The 26,216-nt window shown below is 41.9% G+C and overlaps 1 protein-coding gene across 6 annotated transcripts in view; it reads right to left on the bottom strand.

Moving 5' to 3' along the window:
* Window positions 1-26,216, bottom strand: part of ulk4 (unc-51 like kinase 4) — a 755,583-nt gene that overhangs the window by 601,702 nt on the left and 127,665 nt on the right. For all 6 annotated transcript variants that reach the window (XM_063070087.1, XM_063070088.1, XM_063070093.1 and 3 more), the window contains exon 16: window positions 5,650-5,696. In XM_063070087.1, coding sequence (XP_062926157.1) covers window positions 5,650-5,696 — 47 coding nt within the window. The remainder of the gene's footprint in view (window positions 1-5,649; window positions 5,697-26,216) is intronic.

Below are 26,216 nucleotides of genomic sequence, written 5' to 3'. Positions count from 1 at the left end.
CAGAGACTCGGATGGTAGTTTGCCTCCCTGGTGCCAGGGTCCGGGATATTTCTGATCGTGTCCAAGATATCCTGAAGTGGGAGGGTGAAGAGCCAGAGGTCCTGGTACATATAGGTACCAATGACATAGGTAGGAAAAGGGATGAGGTCCTGAAAGAAGAATATAGGGAGCTAGGAAGGGAGTTGAGAAAAAGGACCGCAAAGGTAGTAATCTCGGGATTACTGCCTGTGCCACGCGACAGTGAGAGTAGGAATGCGATGAGGTGGAGGATAAATGCGTGGCTGAGGGATTGGAGCAGGGGGCAGGGATTCAAGTTTTTGGATCATTGGGACCTCTTTTGGCGCAGGTGTGACCTGTACAAAAAGGACGGGTTACACTTAAATCCTAGGGGGACCAATATCCTGGCAGGGAGATTAGCGGGGGCTACTGAGGTGACTTTAAACTAGAATGGTTGGGGGGTGGGAATCAAATTAAAGCGGCTAGGTGTGAGGAGGTTAGTTCACAACAGAGGGATGGGAACCAGTGCAGAGAGACAGAGGGGTGTAAAGTGAGCGTAGAAGCAAAAAGTACAAAGGGGAAAAGTAAAAGTGGCAGGCCGACAAATCCAGGGCAAGCATTAAAAAGGGCTAAGAGAGTTGTAAAAGAGCGCCTGAAGGCTTTATGTGTCAATGCAAGGAGCATTCGTAATAAGGTGGATGAATTGAAAGTGCAGATTGTTATTAATGATTATGATATAGTTGGGATCACAGAGACATGGCTCCAGGGTGACCAGGGATGGGAGCTCAACGTTCAGGGATATTCAATATTCAGGAGGGATAGACATGAAGGAAGGGGAGGTGGGGTGGCATTGCTGGTTAAAAAAGAGATTAACGCAATAGAAAGGAAGGACATAAGCCGGGAAGATGTGGAATCGATATGGGTAGAGCTGCGTAACACTAAGGGGCAGAAGACGCTGGTGGGAGTTGTGTACAGGCCACCTAACAGTAGCAGTGAGGTCGGAGATGGTATTAAACAGGAAATTAGAAATGTGTGCAATAAAGGAACAGCAGTTATAATGGGTGACTTCAATCTACATGTAGACTGGGTGAACCAAATTGGTAAAGGTGCTGAGGAAGAGGATTTCTTGGAATGTATGCGGGATGGTTTTTTGAACCAACATGTCGAGGAACCGACTAGAGAGCAGGCTATTCTGGACTGGGTTTTGAGCAATGAGGAAGGGTTAATTAGCGATCTTGTCGTGAGAGGCCCCTTGGGTAAGAGTGACCATAATATGGTGGAATTCTTCATTAACATGGAGAGTGACGTAGTTAATTCAGAAAAAAGGTTCTGAACTTAAAGAGGGGTAACTTTGAAGGTATGAGACGTGAATTAGCTAAGATAGACTGGCAAATGACACTTCAAGGATTGACGGTGGATATGCAATGGCAAGCATTTAAAGGTTGCATGGATGAACTACAACAATTGTTCATCCCAGTTTGGCAAAAGAATAAATCAAGGAAGGTAGTGCACCCGTGGCTGACAAGAGAAATTAGGGATAGTATCAATTCCAAAGAAGTAGCATACAAATTAGCCAGAGAAAGTGGCTCACCTGAGGACTGGGAGAAATTCAGAGTTCAGCAGAGGAGGACAAAGGGCTTAATTAGGAAGGGGATAAAAGATTATGAGAGAAAACTGGCAGAGAACATAAAAACGGACTGTAAAAGCTTTTATAGATATGTAAAAAGGAAAAGACTGATAAAGACAAATGTAGGTCCCCTGCAAACAGAAACAGGTGAATTGATTATGGGGAGCAAGGACATGGCAGACCAATTGAATAATTACTTTGGTTCTGTCTTCACTAAGGAGGACATAAATAATCTTCCAGAAATAGTAAGGGACAGAGGGTCCAGTGAGATGGAGGAACTGAGCGAAATACATGTTAGTAGGGAAGTGGTGTTGGGTAAATTGAAGGGATTGAAGGCAGATAAATCCCCAGGGCCAGATGGTCTGCATCCCAGAGTGCTTAAGGAAGTGGCCCAAGAAATAGTGGATGCATTAGTGATAATTTTTCAAAACTCGTTAGATTCTGGACTAGTTCCTGAGGATTGGAGGGTGGCTAATGTAACCCCACTTTTTAAAAAAGGAGGGAGAGAGAAACCGGGGAATTATAGGCCGGTTAGCTTAACGTCGGTGGTGGGGAAACTGCTGGAGTCAGTTATCAAGGATGTGATAACAGCACATTTGGAAAGCGGTGAAATGATCGGACAAAGTCAGCATGGATTTGTGAAAGGAAAATCATGTCTGACGAATCTCATAGAATTTTTTGAGGATGTAACTAGTAGAGTGGATAGGGGAGAACCAGTGGATGTGGTATATTTGGATTTTCAAAAGGCTTTTGACAAGGTCCCACACAGGAGATTAGTGTGCAAACTTAAAGCACACGGTATTGGGGGTAAGGTATTGGTGTGGGTGGAGAATTGGTTAGCAGACAGGAAGCAAAGAGTGGGAATAAATGGGACCTTTTCAGAATGGCAGGCGGTGACTAGTGGGGTACCGCAAGGCTCAGTGCTGGGACCCCAGTTGTTTACAATATATATTAATGACTTGGATGAGGGAATTAAATGCAGCATCTCCAAGTTTGCGGATGACACGAAGCTGGGTGGCAGTGTTAGCAGTGAGGAGGATGCTAAGAGGATGCAGGGTGACTTGGATAGGTTGGGTGAGTGGGCAAACTCATGGCAGATGCAATTTAATGTGGATAAATGTGAAGTTATCCACTTTGGTGGCAAAAATAGGAAAACAGATTATTATCTGAATGGTGGCCGATTAGGAAAAGGGGAGGTGCAACGAGACCTGGGTGTCATTATACACCAGTCATTGAAAGTGGGCATGCAGGTACAGCAGGCGGTGAAAAAGGCGAACGGTATGCTGGCATTTATAGTGAGAGGATTCGAGTACAGGAGCAGGGAGGTACTACTGCAGTTGTACAAGGCCTTGGTGAGACCACACCTGGAGTATTGTGTGCAGTTTTGGTCCCCTAATCTGAGGAAAGACATCTTTGCCATAGAGGGAGTACAAAGAAGGTTCACCAGATTGATTCCTGGGATGGCAGGTCTTTCATATGAAGAAAGACTGGATGAACTGGGCTTGTACTCGTTGGAATTTAGAAGATTGAGGGGGGATCTGATTGAAACGTATAAGATCCTAAAAGGATTGGACAGGCTAGATGCGGGAAGATTGTTCCCGATGTTGGGGAGGTCTAGAACGAGGGGTCACAGTTTGAGGATAGAGGGGAAGCCTTTTAGGACCGAGGTTAGGAAAAACTTCTTCACACAGAGAGTGGTGAATCTGTGGAATTCTCTGCCACAGCAAACTGTTGAGGCCAGTTCATTAGCTATGTTTAAAAGGAAGTTAGATATGGCCCTTGTGGCTACAGGGGTCAGGGGGTATGGAGGGAGGGCTGGGTTCTGAGTTGGATGATCAGCCATGATCATAATAAATGGCGGTGCAGGCTCGAAGGGCCGAATGGCCTACTCCTGCACCTATTTTCTATGTTTCTATGTTTCTATGACCCAGAGGATGGGCAAGAGGTATATTCAGAGGGACAGAGGGAGAAAAAGGAGAGTGAGAGAAAGAATGTGTGCATAAAAATAAGTAACAGATGGGGTACGAGGGGGAGGTGGGGCCTTAGCGGAAGTTAGAGAAGTCAATGTTCATGCCATCAGGTTGGAGGCTACCCAGACGGAATATAAGGTGTTGTTCCTCCAACCTGAGTGTGGCTTCATCTTTACAGTAGAGGAGGCCGTGGATAGACATGTCAGAATGGGAATGGGATGTGGAATTAAAATGTGTGGCCACTGGGAGATCCTGCTTTCTCTGGCGGACAGAGCGTAGATGTTCAGCAAATCAGTCTCCCAGTCTGCGTCGGGTCTTGCCAATATATAAAAGGCTACATCGGGAGCACCGGACACAGTATATCACCTCAGTCGACTCACAGGTAAAGTGTTGCCTCACCTGGAAGGACTGTTTGGGGCCCTGAATGGTGGTAAGGGAGGAAGTGTAAGGGCATGTGTAGCACTTGTCACCTCAGTACCCCTCGCTAATCTCCCTGCCAGGATATTGGTCCCCCTAGGATTCAAGTGTTCTGCGTCCGGTGCTCCCGATGTGGCCTTTTATATATTGGCGAGACCCGACGCAGACTGGGAGACCGCTTTGTTGAACATCTATGCTCTGTCCGCCAGAGAAAGCAGGATCTCCCAGTGGCCACACATTTTAATTCCACATCCCATTCCCATTCTGACATGTCTATCCACGGCCTCCTCTACTGTAAAGATGAAGCCACACTCAGGTTGGAGGAACAACACCTTATATTCCGTCTGGGTAGCCTCCAACCTGATGGCATGAACATCGACTTCTCTAACTTCCGCTAAGGCCCCACCTCCCCCTCGTACCCCATCTGTTACATATTTTTATGCACACATTCTTTCTCTCACTCTCCTTTTTCTCCCTCTGTCCCTCTGAATATACCTCTTGCCCATCCTCTGGGTCCCCCCCCCACCTTGTCTTTCTTCCTGGACCTCCTGTCCCATGATCCTCTCGTATCCCCTTTTGCCTATCACCTGTCCAGCTCTTGGCTCTATCCCTCCCCCTCCTGTCTTCTCCTATCATTTTGGATCTCCCCCTCCCCCTCCAACTTTCAAATCCCTTAATCACTCTTCCTTCAGTTAGTCCTGACGAAGGGTCTCGGCCTGAAACGTCGACTGCACCTCTTCCTACAGATGCTGCCTGGCCTGCTGCGCTCACCAGCAACTTTGATGTGTGTTGCTTGAATTTCCAGAATCTGCAGAATTCCTGTTGTTTGCGTTGTCCTTGTTATTTAAATAGCTTTTCAAATAAAACCTTATGGAGATTTACTTTATTTGAATCTCCTCTGCTAGCAACGTGAAGTAAATTAACGCACACTAAATGCTGGAGGAACTCAGAGGTCAGACAGCATCTATGAAAATGAATAAAAGTCAGCGTTTCAGGCTGAGACTCTTCTTCGGGACTGGAAAGGAAGGAGGAAGACACCCGAATAAAAAAGCTGTGCGGAGGGGAAGGAGGACAGCTAGAAAGTGATATAGGTGAGGCCAGGTGTGTTGGAAAGGTAAAGGGCTGGAGAGGAAGAAATCTGATAGGACAGGAGAGTGGGCCACAGGAGAAAGGGAAGGAGGAAGGGAACCAGGCGGAGGGGAAGGAGGATAGCTAGAAAGTGATATAGGTGAGGCCAGGTGTGTAGGAAAGGTAAAGGGCTGGAGAGGAAGAAAACTGATAGGAGAGGAGAGTGGGCCACAGGAGAAAGGGAAGGAGGAAGGGAACCGGGGGAGGTAATAGGTAGGCAAGAAGAGATAACAGGCTAGAGTGGGGAGGAGGAGGGAATTTTTTTTTACCAGAAGGAGAAATCGATATTCATGCCATCAGGTTGGAGGCTACCTGGAAGGAATATAAGGTGTTGCACATCCACCTTAAGGGTGGCCTCATCTTGGCACAAGAGGAGTCTACGGACCAACATATAAATTAAATCTGAAAAACTGATGTCAGATTTACTGCTTAAACAATCATTCCAGAACTGGCAATCATCACACATTAAACAGATGTTTTCTATTCTTGATTGAGGCATTCAATACTTACATATCCCAGTTTGAAGCTGCACGCAATTGCTGAGTCAGCAGCAGGAACTGAGGGGGAAAAAACATTTTTTAAATGAGTTTCACATTCATTACATTATTTCTAACTCATTCCAACAGTATTTAAAGATAAGACATACAGTCGGAGCAATGACATGGGCTCCACATTCCTGAGATTCACCATCCTCCGGCTAAAGAAATTCCTCATTTCCATTCCAAAGGGAAGTCCCTCTATTCTGACACTGTGTTCTCTGGTCCTAGACTCCCCCACTATAGGAAAAATCCTTTCCACATCCTCTCTATCTAGGCCTTTCAATGTTCAATAGGTTTCAATGAGATCCCCACTCATTCTTCCAAACTCCAGCGAGTACAGACCCAGACCCATCAAACGGTCCTCATACGTTAACCTTTTCATTCCTGGAATCATTCTCATGAATTTCCTCTGGACCCTGTCCAATGTCAACACATCTTTCCGAAGATAAGAGACCCAAAACAGCTCTCAATACTCTGCGTGGTCTGAACAATGCTCTCAGAATTACATCCTTGCTTTTATATTCTAGAACTCTCAGTGAATGTTAAAGATGCATTTGCCTTCCTTACCACCGACTCAACCTGTAAGTTAAACTTTATGGAATCCTACATGAGGACTACCAAGTCCCTTTGCACCTCAGATTTCTGAATTTTCTCCCCATTTAGAAAATAGTCTTGGCTATTCCTTCTGGCAAAGTGTATGACCATACACTTTAAGGGTCAGCACAACATTGTGGGCTGAAGGGCCTGTACTGTGCTGTACTATTCTATGTTCTACACTATATTCCATCTACCACTTCTTTGCCAATTCTCCTAATCTGTATAATTCCTTCTGCAAACTCCGTTTCCTCAACACCACCTGCTCCTCCACCTATCTTTGAATTGTCTGCAAATTTGGCGACAAAGCCTTCAAGCCCGTCATCCAAACCATTGACATATAACGTGAAAATAAGTGGTCTCAACACAGACCATTGTGGAACACTACTAGTCACTGAAAGCCAACCAGAAATGGCTCTTCATATTCCCACTCTTCTTTTCCTGCCAATCAGCCTATTCTCTATTTATGTTAGTATCTTTCTTCTAATACCATGTATTCTCGTTAATCAGCCCCATGTGCGCCATCTTGTCAAAGGCCTTCTGAAGATTGAACTAAACAATATCCACTGGCTCTCTTTTGTCTATCCTGCCTATTATTACTAGGTGCTGTCCATATCAAGGTCCAGAAGTATTTCTATTGTGGCCATTTATGGGGCTAAAAATATTGTCTTTAAGTCCATCATATTCACTCAATGCCAATTTATTAGGTACACCTTTTTAGCACTGGGTGGCACCATCCACTTCAAGGTTCGACATGTTATGTATTCAGAGAATGCATTTCTGCACGTCACTGTTGTAACCCATGGTTATTTGAGTTACTGTCAGCCTCCTGTCACCATAAAATAGTCTGGCTTTTCTCCTCAGACATCTCTCATTAACAAGGCATTTTTATCCACAGAACTGCACTCACTGGATGTTTTTTTGTTTTTTGAATCATTCTCTATAAATTCTAGAGACTGGTGTTAGTGAAAATCCCAGGATCAGCAGTTTCTGAAACACTCAAACCATGCTGTCTGGCACCAACAATCATTCCACGGTCACAGTCACTTCAATCACATTTGTTCCCTATTCTGATGTTTGGTCTGAACAAAAACTGAACCTCTTGACCATGTCTGCATGCTTTTATGCAGTGAGTTGCTGCCACACGATCGGCTGATTAGATATTTGCATTAATGAGTAGGTGTACAGGTGTATCTAATAAGGTGGCCACTGAACATACAATTCCTCATCAACATAGATACTGTATTTATTATTTCAAAACTAAGCTTCAATATTTTCAGCAGTTTGATGCATGATGTTTCTCCAGAAATACGAAGTCAGTTGGAGTCAGTAGCTGGGTAGCAGAGTTTACGGTCGTCACATTGTGCCCAATTATCTGGCCTGACACCCCTTAATTACCACCGCAGTAATACAATGCTGCTCAAAATTAATAAGAGATTGCATCCCACAAAATAAAGGTCTGGTTGTTTCTCACCAAAATTTATCTTAAATGACAATTCAGCAGCAGGAAATTGCAATATGGATGTCCATCTCTATGTGGGAGTCTAATACGGCCAGCTCATCTGGTTACTTTCCACAGTATGGTGACTCAGTCCATTGGCTTTTGGACCTCGTCTTTTTGATTTATTCATTAAAGTTAAATGGACATCATTGTCAATGCCAATGCTTAATGCCGAACACCTAATACCCCTGAATTCAGAAGGCAGTTAACAGCTAGCCACGTTGGTGAGTGGCTCCTCATCTCCTTCTTTGATATATGCAATGCTTTAATTTTTAGCTTCAGCTTCGAATCAATTACTGGTGAAGTGCTCAGACACGCGTTAGGTTAACTGCTGTCCTGGTACATCCTGCATCCCAAAGTAAAAGCAAGAAATTTACGACTCAGTTGTACGTGGAAATGGGCCGTTCAGATCACCACAGCCATGCCAACCTTTTTTCTCCATCTACACCAATCCTCATTTGATCTGCATCATTTGAGGCTTTGCCTATTTCTTATGCCTGCCTAAATGTCACTTAAACAGCAACTGTTTTGAACTCCATCGCTACCACTGTCAGCAAGTTCCAGATACCAACCATGCCCTGTATAAATTCCCTTTAAATCTCTTATCTCTTCCCTTAAACATGTACCCTCTTGTTTTTGATAGCCCTACCAATAGAAAAAGAATCTGTCAACAGATTTCAAATCCGTCAAGGTAGATAGCGACACGTCCGTCAGGGTTATTCTAAGTACCGATGCTCCAGTAGACGTTGCATCCTAAGCCCCCTGTGCTCCATGTACACTCATGTCTGCATGGTCAGATCCTGTTCTAACTCCATCTACAAAGTCTGCAGATATACTGTACTGGGTCATATCTCAAATAATGATGAGTCTGAGTACAGGAAGGAGATGAAATTTATTATCACAGTAAAACAAAAAAGTTGGTCATTGACTTCAGAAAGGGAGCAATATTTACCGATGCATCATACAAAGTATTCTATCTGGATGCATAATGGCTTGGATCTGGCAGTTGCACTTCACCTGACTGCAAGAAACTGCAGACAGTTGTGGACACAGCTCAGCACATCACAGAAACCAGTCTCCTCTCTATGGACTTTGTCACTGCCTTAGTGAAGTGTGAAGCAGCCAGCATCATCAAAGGCCTTACCCACCCCAGACATTCTCTCTCTCCCCTCTCCCATCTGACAGAAGATACAAAAACACCTGAAAGCACGTACCACCAGGCTCAAGGATAACTTCTATACCACCGTAATCTTGTATGATAAGCTGGATTCCTAACCTCACAATTTACCCTGATATGATCTTGCACTTTATTGCTTACCTGTATTGCACTTTCTCTGTAGCTTTTGCACTTCAATCGTTTTACCTCATTCTACCTTAATACCCAATATAAGGATTTGATCTGTTTTAACAGTATGCAACACAAGGTTTTCACTGTATCTTGGTATATGTCGCAATACAATAATAAACTACAGCAACACACAAAATGCTGGAGGAACTCAGCAGGCCAGGCAGCATCTATGGAAAAGAGTAAACAGGCAGCACCTATGGAAACGAGTCAACAGTAGACGTTTTGGGCCGAGACCCTTCATCAGGACTGGCAGGTGCCCAGTCCTGATGAAGGGTCTCAGCCCAAATCGTCAACTGTTTTCTCTTTGCCATAGATACTGCCTGACCTGCTGAGTTCCTCCAGCATTGTGTGTGTGTTGCTTTAGATTTTCAGCATCTGCAGATTTTCAGACGTTTGTAATACTAAACAAATATCAATATCCCATACCAATACCTCCTACAATTTTATACATTTCTCACAGGTCGCTCATCAGTCGTCTTTTCTCCAAGGAGAACAAACCCTTCCAAGCAAACTCATCATTAAACTCGGAGACCTGGGAGTTTACACCTCCCACTGCAACTGGATCCTTGACTTCCTGTCAGAGAGACTACAGTCAGGAAGAATAGGCAGCAACATCCCTACCACAATTATTCTCAACACTGGTGATCTACAAAATTGCATCCTCAGTGCCCTAATCTACACCCTGTACACACACAAATGCATGGCCAGATTTTATTTTAATCCATCTACAAGTGGGTCGTATCTCAAATAATGATGAGTTTTGAAGAAGCTTTAGGATCACTCCAAAGTAATAAATCTCCAGGAGAAGATGATTTTCCACCTGAATTTTATAAAAAATTTAAAGATTTATTATTTCCTCTTTTTATGGAACTAATACGTCAAGCAGAAGAAATACATAAACTTCCAGAATCTTTTTCAACAGCGATTGTAATAGTATTGCCAAAAAAGGACAGAGATCCTATGAAACCAGCATCATATAGGCCTATTTCTTTATTGAATACGGATTATAAAATAATAGCAAAAATTTTATCGAATAGATTATCTAAATATTTACCAAAATTAATACATATGGATCAGACAGGATTTATTAAAAATAGACAATTGGCAGATAGTGTAACTCCGCTACTCAGTATAATTCATTTGGCACAAAAAAGGGACAAGAAGAGTATAGTAGTAGCTTTGGATGCAGAAAAAGCATTTGATAGATTAGAATGGGATTTTTTATTTAAAGTACTAGAAAAATATGGGTTAGGAACATCTTTTATAAATTGGATTAAAACTTTAAATTCTAACCCTAAAGCTAAAGTGGTGACAAACTCTCAAATTTCAACACCATTCCAGTTAAAAAAGTCAACTAGACAAGGTTGTCCACTATCACCTGCTTTATTTGTATTGGCGATAGAGCCATTAGCAGAACTAATTAGAATTGATCCAGATATTATGGGTTTTAGAGTTAACCAAGAGGAATATAAAATTAATCTTTTTGCCGATGATGTTTTGATCTATTTAACAAACCCACAACATTCGTTACATAAATTATCTTCTAGATTGGATGAATATGGGAAGGTATCAGGTTACAAAATTAACTGGGATAAAAGTGAAATTTTACCTCTTACTAAAGGAGACTATAGTCAATGTCGCTTAGTAACCCAATTTAGATGGCCGGTAAATGGTATAAAGTATTTAGGTATAAGACTTGATAATGATGTAAAGAATTTATATAAATTTAATTATTTACCACTATTGAAAAAAATTCAAGAAGATCTTGACAAATGGATGATACTACCAATAACATTAGTAGGTAGAGTCAATGTTGTAAAAATGAATATATTTCCTAGATTACAGTATTTGTTTCAAACATTACCAATACAATTGCCACAGAAATTTTTTCAAGAGTTAAATAAATGTGTGAGAAAATTTCTTTGGAAAGGTAAAATGTCAAGAATATCATTGGAAAAACTGACATGTAAATTTGGGTTAGGAGGGTTACAACTTCCAAACTTTAAAAACTACTATAAAGCAAATCAACTTAGATATATTGCATCTTTTTTCAATGATCAAAAACCAGCATGGATTAAAATAGAACTAGATAAGATAGGAGAAAATAAACCTGAAGATTTTATATATAAATGGGAATCTAAATGGATACGGGAAAAGAAAGAATCTCCTATATTAACACATCTGATTGATCTATGGAATAAGATAAATGTTGATAAGGAAACACAGAAATCTCTATTAGCAAGGAGACCTTTGTTCCAAAACAGACTTATTCCTTTTACAATGGACAATCAACTTTTATATAATTGGTACCAAAAAGGAATTAAATTTATAGGAGATTGTTTTGAGCGAGGTATATTGATGTCATTTGAACAGTTAAAGGATAAATATAAAATATCTAATAATACTTCCTTTTGTTACTTTCAATTAAGGGCTTACTTAATAGGTAAGCTGGGTCAATCAATGTTTTTGCCAAAGCCTAATGAAATTGAAATTTTAATTCAAAAAGGGAAAATTAAAAACTTTATTTCTTGTATGTATAATTTGATTCAAGAACAGACAATTAAACAAGGAACCCATAAGTCAAAGCAAAAATGGGAAACAGATCTGAATATTAATATTGATGAAACAAATTGGTCAAGACTTTGTCTTGACAGTATGACAAATACAATAAATGTTCGACTTAGATTAGTACAATATAATTTTTTACACCAATTATATATTACACCACAAAAAATAAATGGATTAAATTCAAATCTATCTGATAAATGTTTTCGGTGTAATCAAGAAATTGGTACTTTTTTTACATTCTACTTGGTCTTGTTTTAAAATTCAACCCTTTTGGATAAATTTAAGAGTCTTATTGGAACAAATTACTGGAATTCAACTTCCACACAACCCTGTATTATTTCTATTAGGTGATATTGAAGGGATAAAACCAAAATTTAAATTGAATAAATATCAGAAAGAATTTATAAAAATTGCATTGGCAGTAGCTAAGAAGACCATAGCAGTTACTTGGAAATCTGATTCGTATTTAAGTATGGATCGTTGGAATAATGAAATGGCTAGTTCTATTCCACTTGAAAAAATTACTTATAATTTAAGAGATAAATATGTAACATTTTTGAATATTTGGCGCCCTTATTTACAAAAGATAGGATGGCATATTTAAGTGCTCCGATAAAGATTTTGGTTACTTGGGGAAAGTAACGAATAATTATACCAAATTTATTTTGAATCCCATGGAGCATGTGGAAACCTTCCAATACCCAGGCGGCTCTTTTTTTTTCCTTTTTCTTTCTTTTTAGGTAGGACTATATATGGGGGGGGAGGGTTGGGGGGGGTAGATTTTATCTTTTCATGTATTCTTTTTGAAAATTTAATAAAAATTATATTTAAAAAAAAGATAATGATGAGTTGGAGTATAGGAAGAAGAGTGTTCAATAACATGCTATCATGAGAACAGCCTTTCTCTCAATTTAAGTAAAACAAAAGAACTGATCATTGACTTCAGGACGGGGGCAAGGAACATGGTCCTGTCCACATCAAACATGCCAAGGTTAAGGGGGGTGGAGAGCTTCAAGCTCCTATGAAACAGCATTGCCAATGTTTCTTCCTACCTATGTTCGTGATTTATCACCCCTTGTTCAATCCCTTCCTACTTATTTTCATGATTTATCCCCCCTTGTTCAATCCCTTCCTACCTATGTTCGTGACACTTCTCACGCTCTTAAACTTTTCGATGATTTTAAGTTCCCTGGCCCCCACCGCTTTATTTTCACCGTGGATGTCCAGTCCCTATATACTTCCATCCCCCATCAGGAAGGTCCCAAAGCTCTCCGCTTCTTTTTGGATTCCAGACCTAATCAGTTCCCCTCTACCACCACTCTGCTCCATCTAGCAGAATTAGTCCTTACTCTTAATAATTTCTCCTTTGGCTCCTCCCACTTCCTCCAAACTAAAGGTGTAGCTATGGGCACCCGTATGGGTCCTAGCTATGCCTGCCTTTTTGTTGGCTTTGTGGAACAATCTATGTTCCGTGCCTATTCTGGTATCTGTCCCCCACTTTTCCTTCGCTACATCAACAACTGCATTAGCGCTGCTTCCTGCATGCATGCTGAGCTCGTTGACTTTATTAACTTTGCCTCCAACTTTCACCCTGCCCTCAAGTTTACCTGGTCCATTTCCGACACCTCCCTCCCCTTTCTAGATCTTTCTCTCTCTATCTCTGCAGACAGCTTATCTACTGATGTCTACTATAAGCCTACTGACTCTCACAGCTATCTGGACTATTCCTCTTCTCACCCTGTCTCTTGTAAAAATGCCATCCCCTTCTCGCAACTCTTCCGTCTCCGCCGCATCTGCTCTCAGGATGAGACTTTCCATTCCAGGACGAGGGAGATGTCCTCCTTTTTTAAAGAAAGGGGCTTCCCTTCCTCCACCATCATCTCTGCTCTCAAATGCATCTCCCCCATTTCACGCACATCTGCTCTCACCCTATCCTCCCACCACCCCACTAGGAATAGGGTTCCCCTGGTCCTCACCTACCACCCCACCAGCCTCCGGGTCCAACATATAATTCTCCGTAACTTCCGCCACCTCCAACGGGATCCCACCACTAAGCACATCTTTCCCTCCCCCCTTCTCTCTGCTTTCTGCAGGGATCGCTCCCTACATGACTCCCTTGTCCATTCGTCCCCCCCATCCCTCCCCACTAATCTCCCTCCTGGCACTTATCCTTGTAAGCGGAACAAGTGCTACACATGCCCTTACACTTCCTCCTTACCACCATTCAGGGCCCCAGACAGTCCTTCCAGGTGAGGCGACACTTCACCTGTGAGTCGGCTGGGGTGATATACTGTGTCCGGTGCTCCCGATGTGACCTTCTATATATTGGCAAGACCCGAGGCAGACTGGGAGACCGTTTCACTGAACACCTACGCTCTGTCCGCCAGAGAAAGCAGGATCTCCCAGTGGCCACACATTTTAATTCCACGTCCCATTCTGATATGTCTATCCATGGCCTCCTCTACTGTAAAGATGAGGCCACACTCAGGTTGGAGGAACCACACCTTATATTCCGTCTGGGTAGCCTCCAACCTGAAGGCATGAATATTGACTTCTCTAACTTCCGCTAATGCCCCAGCTCCCCCTCATACCCCATCCGTTATTTATTTATATACACACACTCTTTCTCTCTCTCTCTCTCTCTCTCCTTTTTCTCCCTCTGTCCCTCTGACTATACCCCTTGCACATCCTCTGGGTTTTCCCCCCTCCCCCTTTTCTTTCTCTCTAGGCCTCCTGTCCCATGATCCTCTCATATCCCTTTTGCCAATCAACTGTCCAGCTCTTGGCTCCATCCCTTCCCCTCCTGTCTTCCCCTATCATTTTGGATCTCCCCCTCCCCCTCCCACTTTCAAATCTCTTACTAGCCCTTCCTTCAGTTAGTCCTGACGAAGGGTCTCGGCCCAAAACATCGACTGTACCTCTTCCTAGAGATGCTGCCTGGCCTGCTGCGTTCACCAGCAACTTTGATGTGTGTTAATTGCCAATAACCTGTCCTGGTCCTACCACATAGATATCACTGCCAAGAAGGATCACAAATGCCTCTACTTTGTCAGGAATGGCCCAATTAACCCTTACAAATTTTTATCGATGCTTCAAAGAAATATATTTTGCCCTATTTTGTTATCAGTTTGATAATGTGGTAAAGTGGACAAGCAAATTTTTCAGATGACATCAAGACTGGGGGCATATTGGACAGCAAAGCACGATCTTGATCAGATGAGAAAATGGGCAGAAAGATGGCACGTGGAATTTAATGCAAATGAGTGTAAGGTGTTACACCCTGGGAGGACAAACCAGGACAGGACTTACACAGTGGACAATAGGGCACTGAGGAATGTGATAAAAAGAGGGATCTGCAATTCCTTGAAAGTTGTGTTACAGACAGATATGGTCATAAATAGAGCTCTTGGCACATTGGCCTTCATATATCAAAGTATTGAGTACAGGATTTGAGAAGTTATAATGAACTTAATGTCATTGGTGAGGCCTAATTTGGAGTATTGCATGCTGCTCTTTTCACATACCTTCGAGAAACGTATCAATAAGATTGAAAGAGTACAGAAAAAATTTACAAAGATGTTGTCAGGACTTGAGGACCTGAGTTATAGGGATTTTATTTCCTAGACTTAGGAGAATGAGAGGCGATTTTATAGAGGTACAGTATACAAAATTACCGTGGGGAGGTGGTATAAATAGGATAAATGAAAGTAGGCTTTTTCCACTGACGTTAGCTAAGACTAGAACTAGAAGTCATGGGTTAAAGATGAAATGTGAAATGTTCAAGGGAAGCTGAGACAGAAACTCTTCACTGAGAGGGTGGTGAGCCTGTGGAATGAGCTGTCAGGGGATGTGCTGGATGCGACTTTCATTTCAACGTTTAAGAGAAGTTTGGATATGTACATGGACAGGAGGGGTACAGAGGGCTATGTGCAGGTTGATAGAACGAGGCAGAACAATAATTTCTCATGACCTAAGAGGCTGTTTTTATGCTGTAGTGCTCTATGACTCTATCTGGAGGCATTATGATGTTTTATAGCAACTGCTCCGTCCATGACTCCAAGAAACTGCAGGGAGTTCTGGACACAGCCCAGTAGTCACACAAAGAAGCCTCCACTCTTTGGCTCTGTCAATACTCCATCAGTAAAGTAGCCAGCCTAATCAAAGAGCCCACCCACCCTGGACATCCTCTCTTCATCCCTCTTCCCTGGGCAGAAAATACAAAAGCATGGCTCAAGACAGTTTCTAGTTTATTGGATGCACTTTATTTTGCATCCAATCCCATTTCCATTCATAACACTATGGAATGTGGAACTGATATGTTATCACATTCCGACAGCACTACAGGTTTCTCCCGCCATCCGAAGGTAGAGCGTTCCTATGAAACGGTTCGTAAGCCGGAGTGTCCTAAAGCGAAGAAGCAATTACCATTTATTAATATGGGAAACATTTTTGAGCGTTCCCAGACTCAAAAAATAACCTACAAAATCATGCCAAATAACACACAAAACCTAAAATAACAGTAACATATAGCAAAAGCAGGAATTATATGATAAATACACAGCCTATATAAAGTAGAAATATTTTTCTGCGGCACTGTCTAGCACAGCGAAAATCTCGCGGAAGTGCTCTCGGCAAGAACACTCTCTCCAGTAACCTTTAAGCTATGAAGCTGCCAAATTATACCAAATAATACATAAAAATAGACAGCCTATATAAAGTAGAAATAATGTATGTACACTGTAGTTTCACTTACCAGAATCGGGAAGAATCCAATAAGTTGCAGTTCCGTCACAGTTAAACACTTGCTTATACAAATAAGCACCTGACGCAATCGGCAATCATCTCTGATCTGGGCCGACATTTACGTGCCAGGCGGCACCTAATTAATTAGCTTGTTTATTTCGGCTTTTTTCTTAAAGATGTGCTGTGTGCGTTCTGGCTACCGCTGCACCACTCCATTCTTCAAAGCAATGTATCGGTCCGCAGCCCGGAGGTTGGGGACCACTGCTTAAACTATGAAGCTGCCCTCGCCTCAGAAACCGTCAAACCACCCATGACTACCTTTAAATTCCACTTTTGCAACACTTTCATCACCATTGTCCAGTGCTTTCCGTTTCAGCTGATTAAAAAGACTGACTGATTTCTCCTTAAGTATAAGAAAACTTAACAGAACACCACGCTTTGTACACCCAAGAATCCACTCAAGCAATAGACTTTCCATTTTATCCATTATTGGATGCCGACTAAGAGAGACCACTTTGCTACGAGCAGAACCAACAGTAACATCGGCAGCTTTCAAAATTCTTTCTCTCTGCATATAAATAGCGCGAATGGTGGAACGCAGGCAAGTTCAATGCACAGACAATGTCCTTACTTCGTTCACCATGATCGAAACGCTTAATTATGTCTAGTTTTACGCTAAGTGTAACACCCTTACGAGCTCTTTTAGGCTTTTCCGATACCTTAGAACTCATCTTGCTAACAGATGCACAAAATAAATCGAGATAAAGCACGTGTTTAAGCAACGCAGGCAAGAATGCAGTTCCAGGGGAGGAGCTTGGCTGTTCGGGCGTGCGCTGCCTTTTTTCGTAACAGCAAAAACAGGTAACTAATGCAGGTCTTTTGTAACAGCGAGGTGTCGTAAAGCGAACGTTTGGAAAACAGGGGGGTGGGGGGGCCACTTGTACATTGATTGTTGGCCAGGAAGAACTACGGTCTACAATTCATTGAATTTGAATGAATCAAGGACAATGGAAGCAACAAAGCAATTGTCTTTGTTCTCACCAGGAAGGAGGAGATGGAGCCTGCACTTTATGAAGAAACTCTGTGTTCTCCATTTTGTGAGCCAAAGTCATTTGGTTTGATCAGTATTTTAAAGCAGACGCAATGATATCTCAAGTAATCTGCTGAACCAGGAATAATTTCCAAATAAGAATTCTTTGTGCAGAGTTTTTCGGCTGGATATAACATGCAGGTTTGTGACTGATGGGGACTGTATTTGCCCTGCATGATTCAAGCTGGTTGTTGATTGAAGACAAACAGCCATAAATTAGGGAGAAGATAGCAGCGCGACACAGCTTGCACGGCCACTCCGGTGAATGATATCTGTAACCTGTCAAGTAGGGTGCCGTGCACAATCCTGATTTAATGGAGACAGACGTGAGAGAACGGAGGAACATCTGGAGAAACTTCTGAAATGTCTTTTTCGCTGCCGTCGTTATTGTGTGATCCAGGATCTCCGGAGCAGAAGGCCCTGAATCCTCGGCTTTGCTTGTTGCTCAGCGGCCGGGACGGGGTCGAAGAGCTCGGCAGAGATGGTGCTCGGTGCTTGGTGTCAAAGGGCTGGTCGGAGGCTCCAAGTTTTTGGACAGACTCAGAGTCAGCTATGGTCGGGTGCTTCCAATGCATCGACAGTTGTCGGTGCCTGGAGGTTTATGGCAGAGAGAGTTTCTCCCTTCTGCCACCTGCTATCGGGGACTATCGGGAGACTTTTTTTTACCATGCCCATGGTCTGCTCTTTATCAAATTATGGTATTGCTTTGCACTGCTGTAACTATATGTTATAATTATGTGGTCTTGTCAGTGCTAGTCTTTGGTTTGTCCTGTTTTTTTTGTGATATCACTCTGGAGGAACATTGTATCATTTCTCAATGCATGCATGCATTTCTAAATGACAATAAACGAGGACTGAGTGTCCTCATAATCAAAAAATAAATAAATAAATTACCGATTGTCACTTGCTGGCAAGAGAGCAATAAATTGATGCTGGTCTGGAGCAGAGCCAATAAAAAGATGTTAAAGGTCAGACTCTTGACCCACACCCAATGTCGGTGGAATGCAATATTTGAATTGGTAAGGAATGAATATAAAAGTAAATGCTTCAAGTGTGCTGCAGCGATGACTCTTCAGCAACTAGAGAACAATCATGGATGAGGAGAACCCCACAGACATGTGGTGATTTGAAATGGGATGACAAGGAACATGGAAGGTCAAGGAAAGCTTGGTAGGTGTGCACACAGCTATTTCACAGTGTAAGTTCACATCTTCTTCTGTTGAGATAATAAAGGCACCTATCAGTAATTAAAGATTCTCTCTGTGCCTCCCTGTTCATAATTACAAAAGGTGGCTCTGGTAACAGAATTAGCAGCCCTGTTGTGGACTTGAGAATAAATCTCTCCATCAGCAGGAGACTCAAACCAGACCATGTGGGTGAGAAACATAGAGATCTGGGGCTGGGTAGTTAGTTAGTACAGACGCTGGAACAATAATTTAGGGAATTCTGTAAGTCCAGTGGGCTTGGATTGTTTTGACTGGAGGGGATTCCTCCAGAAATAGGTATTGAGGAAACGGCCACAATATGGGGAGTAGCTGGACACAGCAGTGTGCTGAAGGAGGTGAAGCTCTTTATAAAATTGCCCAAGGGAAATCGTTAGTCAAGGAATTTAGCAGCTACTGAAGACTGAGGACTTAAAGGGATATCAACAAAAACCTGACACTGAACAAGATAGGTTACGACAGGAAATCCTGCAATGCTGGCAAAAAACTGAAGCCGAGAGATAGATTACAGCAGAAAATGCCGCAATATCAGTGAGAAACTAAGGATAGATTAGAGAAGAAGGGAAAAACCCTTAAGGGAAAAGTTATTGATTTGCAGGGACAGAGAAGTAGGGATTCAGTGCATTTGAACCAATTGCAGCTGGTGTGAGAAGTTAGTTAAAAAGAGGAACAAAAGGGAAGAAGCAGCCAAGAGCCAGGTGGAGGAATTAAAGGAACAGTGGAGTGATTTAAAAGCAGCGATAAATGTGACACAGAAATCAGATTCCGTAAAGAGAAGTAAGACTATTGATCATACAAAGTGTTTACAACAGGTACAAAAGCCGTAGGACCAACCTGCTGCACATACAGGAATAACATTTGCTTTTGGATCTGCAAGAGGGAAGGAGGATGAATACAGAGATAATAATTGGCATGATTTAGAAGATAAGGCAACCAGATATGTTCTTGATGAGAAGCCTCCATCCAAATACCTGCCACTGATCTTACTGACATTCAGTCAGTCAGAGCCTATGCTACTAACAGCATGATCAACTCCCCTAGAGAGGGTGGAGCTGGGGCAGGAATCAAAACCAGAATATAACATACATTACACCGTTTGGGATACAGCAGCTGAGGGATATTGCTAAGGATATCAGGACTTAAATGCCCGGGGACAATCCTCGGGAACTGCTCCAAGCAATTAAGTTAGGAGAAAGCAACACATGGGCTTGATGGTGCCAAACAAAGAAGATAGATTATAATGTGCTTGCATCTAAACATACATTCCGCTTTTCCAGAAACACAGTGACACGCTGGGGGGACAAATGAGGAGTTAAAGAATGTGATACTGACAACTATGGGTAATAACAGCAAGGACATAATATTTCAGTTACATAAATGTTACCAGAAAAAAGGAGAACAGTCCGTGCACTTTCATCCCATCTGTGGATGGTGTTCCAAGGGGTGTATGAATCAACATTAGATCACGGCCACTTAGAGCTGGAACTCACAAATAGATGATATTCCCTTCAAGAAAATACTTGGGCTATCGTGTGGGGAAACGCCGGTCAGGACAAAACCAGCAAAGAAATTGTAGAAGGGAAGTAACACAGTGCTGGAATGTACCTTCACTCAATCAAGGAAGCTGTTGTCGGGGGTAGTACAGCACTCAAATCTGTAGTTTCAGATGTGGTCATATGGGTTATTATGCTTGGAACTGTACAGCAGACAGTTCATGTAATTAAAATCTGAACAAAATCAGACATTGGAAGTTACAGAAGAATCAGCATATGTTGGAATTTTGATTAACATGGGGATTTCATGCTTTAAACATGAATGTTATTTATTTGTGCATGATGAATAACTTCCAAATTTCTTTGTTTTAAAGGCTTTGTAACTCATTTCCTCAGTTTTGTCGGACTGTAACTGAATATGTTAGCAACGGTTTAACCCCCTACGAGCAAGAGGTTTTCCAAAATGTTTTAAAGTGTAAATGGTAGGCACGTTTCAAGTCTGTAAAGCATGGCCACACTAAGTTCCTTTTAGATGGGGGAGAGGCGGGAGAGAGGAGAGGGGAGAGTGGGAGAGGGGAGAGTGGGAGAGAGGGTCGGGCGGGTGGGAGGGGGAGAGGGAGATGGAAAAGGAGAAGGAAAGAGCTGTTGCATCAATGAGTTAATGTGTCAAGGGCCCATACCCAGCAGTTTTTTTCTCACTCTTTGGTTCTTTGAAAACAGTGTGCAAGTTTTCATGGAAGATTTTTGTTTGTCTGTCTGTGTTTCTATGGAATTGAATTTAGAGAAACTCAGATGGCACACTGGCAAGATTTAATCAGGGTTGGGAAAGAAATTTGTGCATCTCTGTTCTGGATAAGAGATGCCCACATTTCTAAGAGAAATGGGCATTTAGGGAAATTTCCTTTTAAAGGGCAGTTAAATTTGGAATTTGAATTTAACATGTTGGGAAGAAATCCTAAAAGTTGCTTTTACTAACAAAAGTAAAAACCCTATTTTAAAATTTTTGTAGATGGCTCCTCCTCAGTACAGATGGGTGGGAGGAGAACTGGGTGCAGTATTCATGTAGAGGATGAAGATGGCCAGGAAAGGTATAGTATAGCCTTAAATTAACCTGACATCATGAATACACAGGCAGTGGAATTGGCAGCCATGGTATATGCGGTTAGCCACTCAGAATGTTTTCTGCCCTGATCAGTCAAACACTCTGACAGTATATATGTTTGCAATAGCCTTACGGAACATTTGCCTCTGTGGGATGCAGGAGGGTTTGTTTCAACTGATAGAAAGCCCCACCCACCAGCTGCTCTGCTGTAGTGTACATCTGAAGAAGCAGAGGAGAAAGAGTAGTCAGTCATAAAGGTAAAAACCTAGTCTAAATTGTCTCCTGAGGAGAAGAAGGTGGTTGATGAGTTAGCGAAGCAAGGTGCTTTAGATGGGCAGGAATGGCAGCTGCAGATTGGGGAGGTGGGAAGGCATTAGGAACAACAAGGTTAAGGATTTAACCAAGGAGCAGTAAAAAGATAAAGGTAATTTTTTGTGGTCCCATAGGGAGGAAGAAATCAGATGATTAATTGGTACCTTGATCTATGGGGGCACCAGGGAGCCGAAAGCACCAGGGAAAAGATAAAGGGGGTGTGTTTGTGGCATAGGTTGGAGGACGATGTGGAGCACTATGTCAAGAATAGGTTGATCTGTGCACAATATAATCCTGATAGAAATATAAAAAAAAGAACCCCCCCCCCGCCCCCGACATGCCAGACCAGTGAAAGGGCCTGGGACTAATTTCTGGATATATTAAGTTGGACCTTTTCCAGAAGGGTTCAAATATATTCTTGTCATGATAGATACTTTCACCAAGTGGATGGAAGCTTTCTCTAATAAGACAAACACTGTCAAGGCCACTGCAAAAATCTTACTGGAAAGGATTTTAACTCCCTGGGGATTACCTCAGAGTACAGAATTAGATAAAGGCACGCATTTTACAGCCCAGATAATGCAAGGTATCATGGCACTTTTAGGGATCAAGCAGAGACTTCATATACCCTATAGGGCAGTGGTCCCCAACCTCCGGGCCGTGGACCGATACAGAGCTGTGAAGAATGCAGCGGTACAGCGGTGGCCAGAACGCAGCCAGCACATCTTTAAGAAAAAAGCCGAAATAAACAAGCTAATTAATTAGGTGTTGCCTGGCACGTAAATGTCAGCCCAAATCAGAGGCGACGCAATCGGCAATCGCCTCTGATCTGGGCCGACATTTACATGCCGGGCGGCACCTAATTAATTAGCTTGTTTATTTCGGCTTTTTTCTTAAAGATGTGCTGGCTGCGTTCCGGCTACCACTGCACCCCTGCATGTTTCGCGGCCCGGTATCAGTCCGCGGCCCGGACATTGGGGACCACTGCTATAGGGCACAGTCTAGTGGAATTGTGGAAAGGATGAACTGAACATTAAAAAATATGATGGCCAGAATGGTGCAACAACATGGAACAACAGGGCGGGTAGTGTTGCCTTATTTACTGATGATAATAGGGAATACAGTGGCATCATCAACAGGTTACATCCGCTATAAACTCATGACCAGAACAGACATAAGAGGGTTGGAGGAGTTGTTAAGATTGGATTTGTCAGAACCCGAAATAGATGGGATTGTGACAGAAAAGGGCGTACAAATATTGGTAGAGATAGTGAAAGTAGGCAATTGTGTGGCAGCTCATCAACTAGGAAAGAAAAGGCAACAGAGTAAAGCCTACTTTGACTCAAAAGTCAGACTCATAGAATTAAGTCCAGGAGAAAGTGATTATTAGAACACAATAACCCACCTCATTTGTAAATTCAAGGTTTGCAGGGCTCTATGAAATTACAGACTAAGCAAATCCATCAGGGTACTGATTTCTCCAGATAAAAGTGGATAGTACCAGATCACCCAGTTGAAAGTACTGGGGAAAAAACCCAGGAATGTTATCATCATTCACACGTAATAATTGATGTACATGATGGTCCCAATTTTGGAGACTTGATAATCGACGTACATGGTAATCTTAATTTGGAAGATTTGAGGTTGGAACAGCTGTTCCAAGTAGATGGCGACAGATTTGACTGAGGAATTTTCCATTCTCTCAGTCTGAGAATCAGGGGAGTTTTGTCAAGAAAATAAAGACAAGAAAAAAAAAACATGCTGGTTACTGCCTCCCCTATCCTGAAATGAAATTTGCTGAGGAAAAGAAAAATGAAGATTGATGACTTGAGTCCAAAGACAATTGGGAGCCTAGATTGAAAGGGCTAGAAAACAGAAAATATGGACTTAAAATGATTTATAATTGAAACTTTAAACTAGAAATAAAAACAGAAATTACACTTGTGTTACAGGTTTAATTTGACATGATGAAAATAATGTACAATTGACTACCCCACAACCTCAAGTAGCTGGAACTCTACCAGTCTAAATGTAGTGAGACCCAGCATAAAATAAAAGGGTAGGATTAGTTTTGGGAGATACGGGGGAATTTGTTACTTTGGTATCAGGGTACCAGCAAGTGCAGATAGTTTTTAATTTAACTGAAATAATGGTGCCTGAGTGGTCTATAATGAGACAGTTATTTGCTCATTTTCTTGGGAGACAACTAAGTAGAAGTGAGTTTAAGTCGGTCAAAAATAGAAAAAGAGAGGACTATTGGAATTAGTGAAAGCATGTTAAGCATCAAGGTCTGCAATGGTCAATACGTTAGATTCAGCAGAATTAGGAAAAGGCGGGATATTACCGGAGAAAATTATTATCCCATCAAGTACCTAACTGGGTACCAGATGAGCAACTAAAACAAGGGGTTGGGAAAAGTACCCTTGTGTCATATTACAAGTCTCACACTAACCAACAGTTCTGGAATCATGTGATGATGGTAAAGGAAGGCTATATATCGGTGTAGTATTTTATATACCCCAACATGGAAATAATTTAATCTACTCATTGAAACCAGTTCACAATGTGGGCAAGAATCATGAGGAGACTTGGATATTCTCAGGTAAGCCACCAACACCTGCTATTGTTATCAATGGTACTGGGAAAGGGATAGATTTTTCAAGATGTCATAAAAGGGGAAAACCACCAGGCTTGTCCAAAAAAGATGACAAGACAGAAACATTCTCAATTGTGGTTTCAGTACTTACGAGAATTGCTTTTTGTATATTCTGCCTGTAAATTATGAGTTTTTTTTACAATATTCATTGGTGGAACAGACATATAGCAATAGCAACAACGAGTGATACCAAGGGATAGAAACAGTGTCTTTTGGAAAGTCATAATGTCTTTCGGAACATGACTTTAGATTTGACTGTTGAAGGACGAACTTTGTCTCAGCCAGCAATAAATGCAGAAACGAAGGAAAACCTTTCAATGCAACGAACTGATCAGATCGATATTTGTGGGACTATGTTACCAAGTTGCCACTGATTCCTTATTTGACTGAAGACTGGACACAAGTTGTGGAGGAGGCAAAGAAGATAACCCATCAATGGACTAAACATACAAAAGTTATTAAGACATGCTGATAAAACATGACTCAGACTCTTGGAATAAGATTTGCAGTGGGAGATCAAATGCTCAAATACATCCATGGGTGAGAATAGCATTGTATGCTGCTGTAATATGAATTTCATATACCTTCATTGTTTAATGTGTAAAGGCTGGAGTTGAGCAAAAGGAAGAGGATGATAGTTTTGTAATACAGAGAAAGCGATTGCCTGTATACAGAGTTAATGAATTCAGTAAGTAAATGATGCCTTTATCTTTGTATAAGTGTCACAACTACTGGGACTCACAGACATCCTATAAGTAGTCAATCGAACAAAGGAGGATAGTGATCCTGAAATAAATATCTTTGGATCAAGAAGGAGGAGATGTGGGCTAGGAAGAACTAGAGTTTACAGGTCAGTGAATTCAAATGAATCAAGGACAGCGGAAGCAGACAGACCGATTGACTTTGTTCTTTCCATAAGGGAGGAGGTGGAGGCTCTGTTCTTCATTTTGTGAGTTAAAGTCACTTGGCTTAATCAGTGTTTTAAAGTAGGCATAAAGATGCCTCAGATAATCTGTTGATCTAGGGATCATTTCCTAGACCTTAAAGTCTAGGAGGCAATGCCATAAGAAGATAGAATTCACCATGCATCTTGACAGGGAGAAGATAAAGTCAGATGTATCAGTATTAGAGTGGAGTAAAGGGGATTACAGAAGTATGTGACTGGAGCTGACCAAAGTTGATTGGAAGGAAACACTAGTAGGGATGACAGCAGAACAGCAATGGCTGGAGTTTCTAAGGGCAATTTAGAAGGATAGATACATCCCAAAGTCAAAGTAGTATTCCAAAGGGAGAATGAGACAATACCTAGAATTTCTGGGAGCAAATTGGAAGGCACAAGATGGAGAAGTCCCAAAGATGAAGAAGCATTCCATAAAAAGTTGACAAGCAAAGTCAAAGACAGCATAAAAGCAAAAGAGGGGGCTTATAACAGAAGAAATATTAGTGGGAAGCTTTTAAAAGCCAACAGAAGGGAACAAAAAAAACATAAGAGAAAGTTAGCCAATAATTTGAAAGAGGATATCAAATCTTTTTTTTCCCAGTATATAAAGAGTAAAAAGAGATGCGAGTGTGGATATTGGACCGCTGGAAAATGACAAAGAGATTGTAATAGGGGACAAAGAAATGGCAGAACTTTTAGTAACTTGCACAAGTCTTCCCTGTGGGAAACACCAGCCGTATGCCAGAAATTCAAGAGTGCTATGGGGCAGAAATGAGTGTAGTTACACTCACTAAGAAGAAAGTGCTTGGGAAACTAAGGACTGAAGGTAGATAAGTCACCTGGACCAGATTAACTACACCCCAGGATTCTAAAAGGTATCTGAAGAGATTGTGGAGGAGTTAGTATTGATCTTTCAAGAATCACTAGGTTCTGGAATGGTTACAGAGGACTGCAATATTGCAAATGAT

Source organism: Mobula hypostoma, chromosome 17 (genome assembly GCF_963921235.1).
Source record: "Mobula hypostoma chromosome 17, sMobHyp1.1, whole genome shotgun sequence".
NCBI classification, from domain to species: Eukaryota; Metazoa; Chordata; class Chondrichthyes; order Myliobatiformes; family Myliobatidae; genus Mobula; species Mobula hypostoma.
The sequence above is the reverse complement of the archived record's forward strand: the minus strand, read 5'-3'. Positions and strand labels throughout refer to the sequence as shown.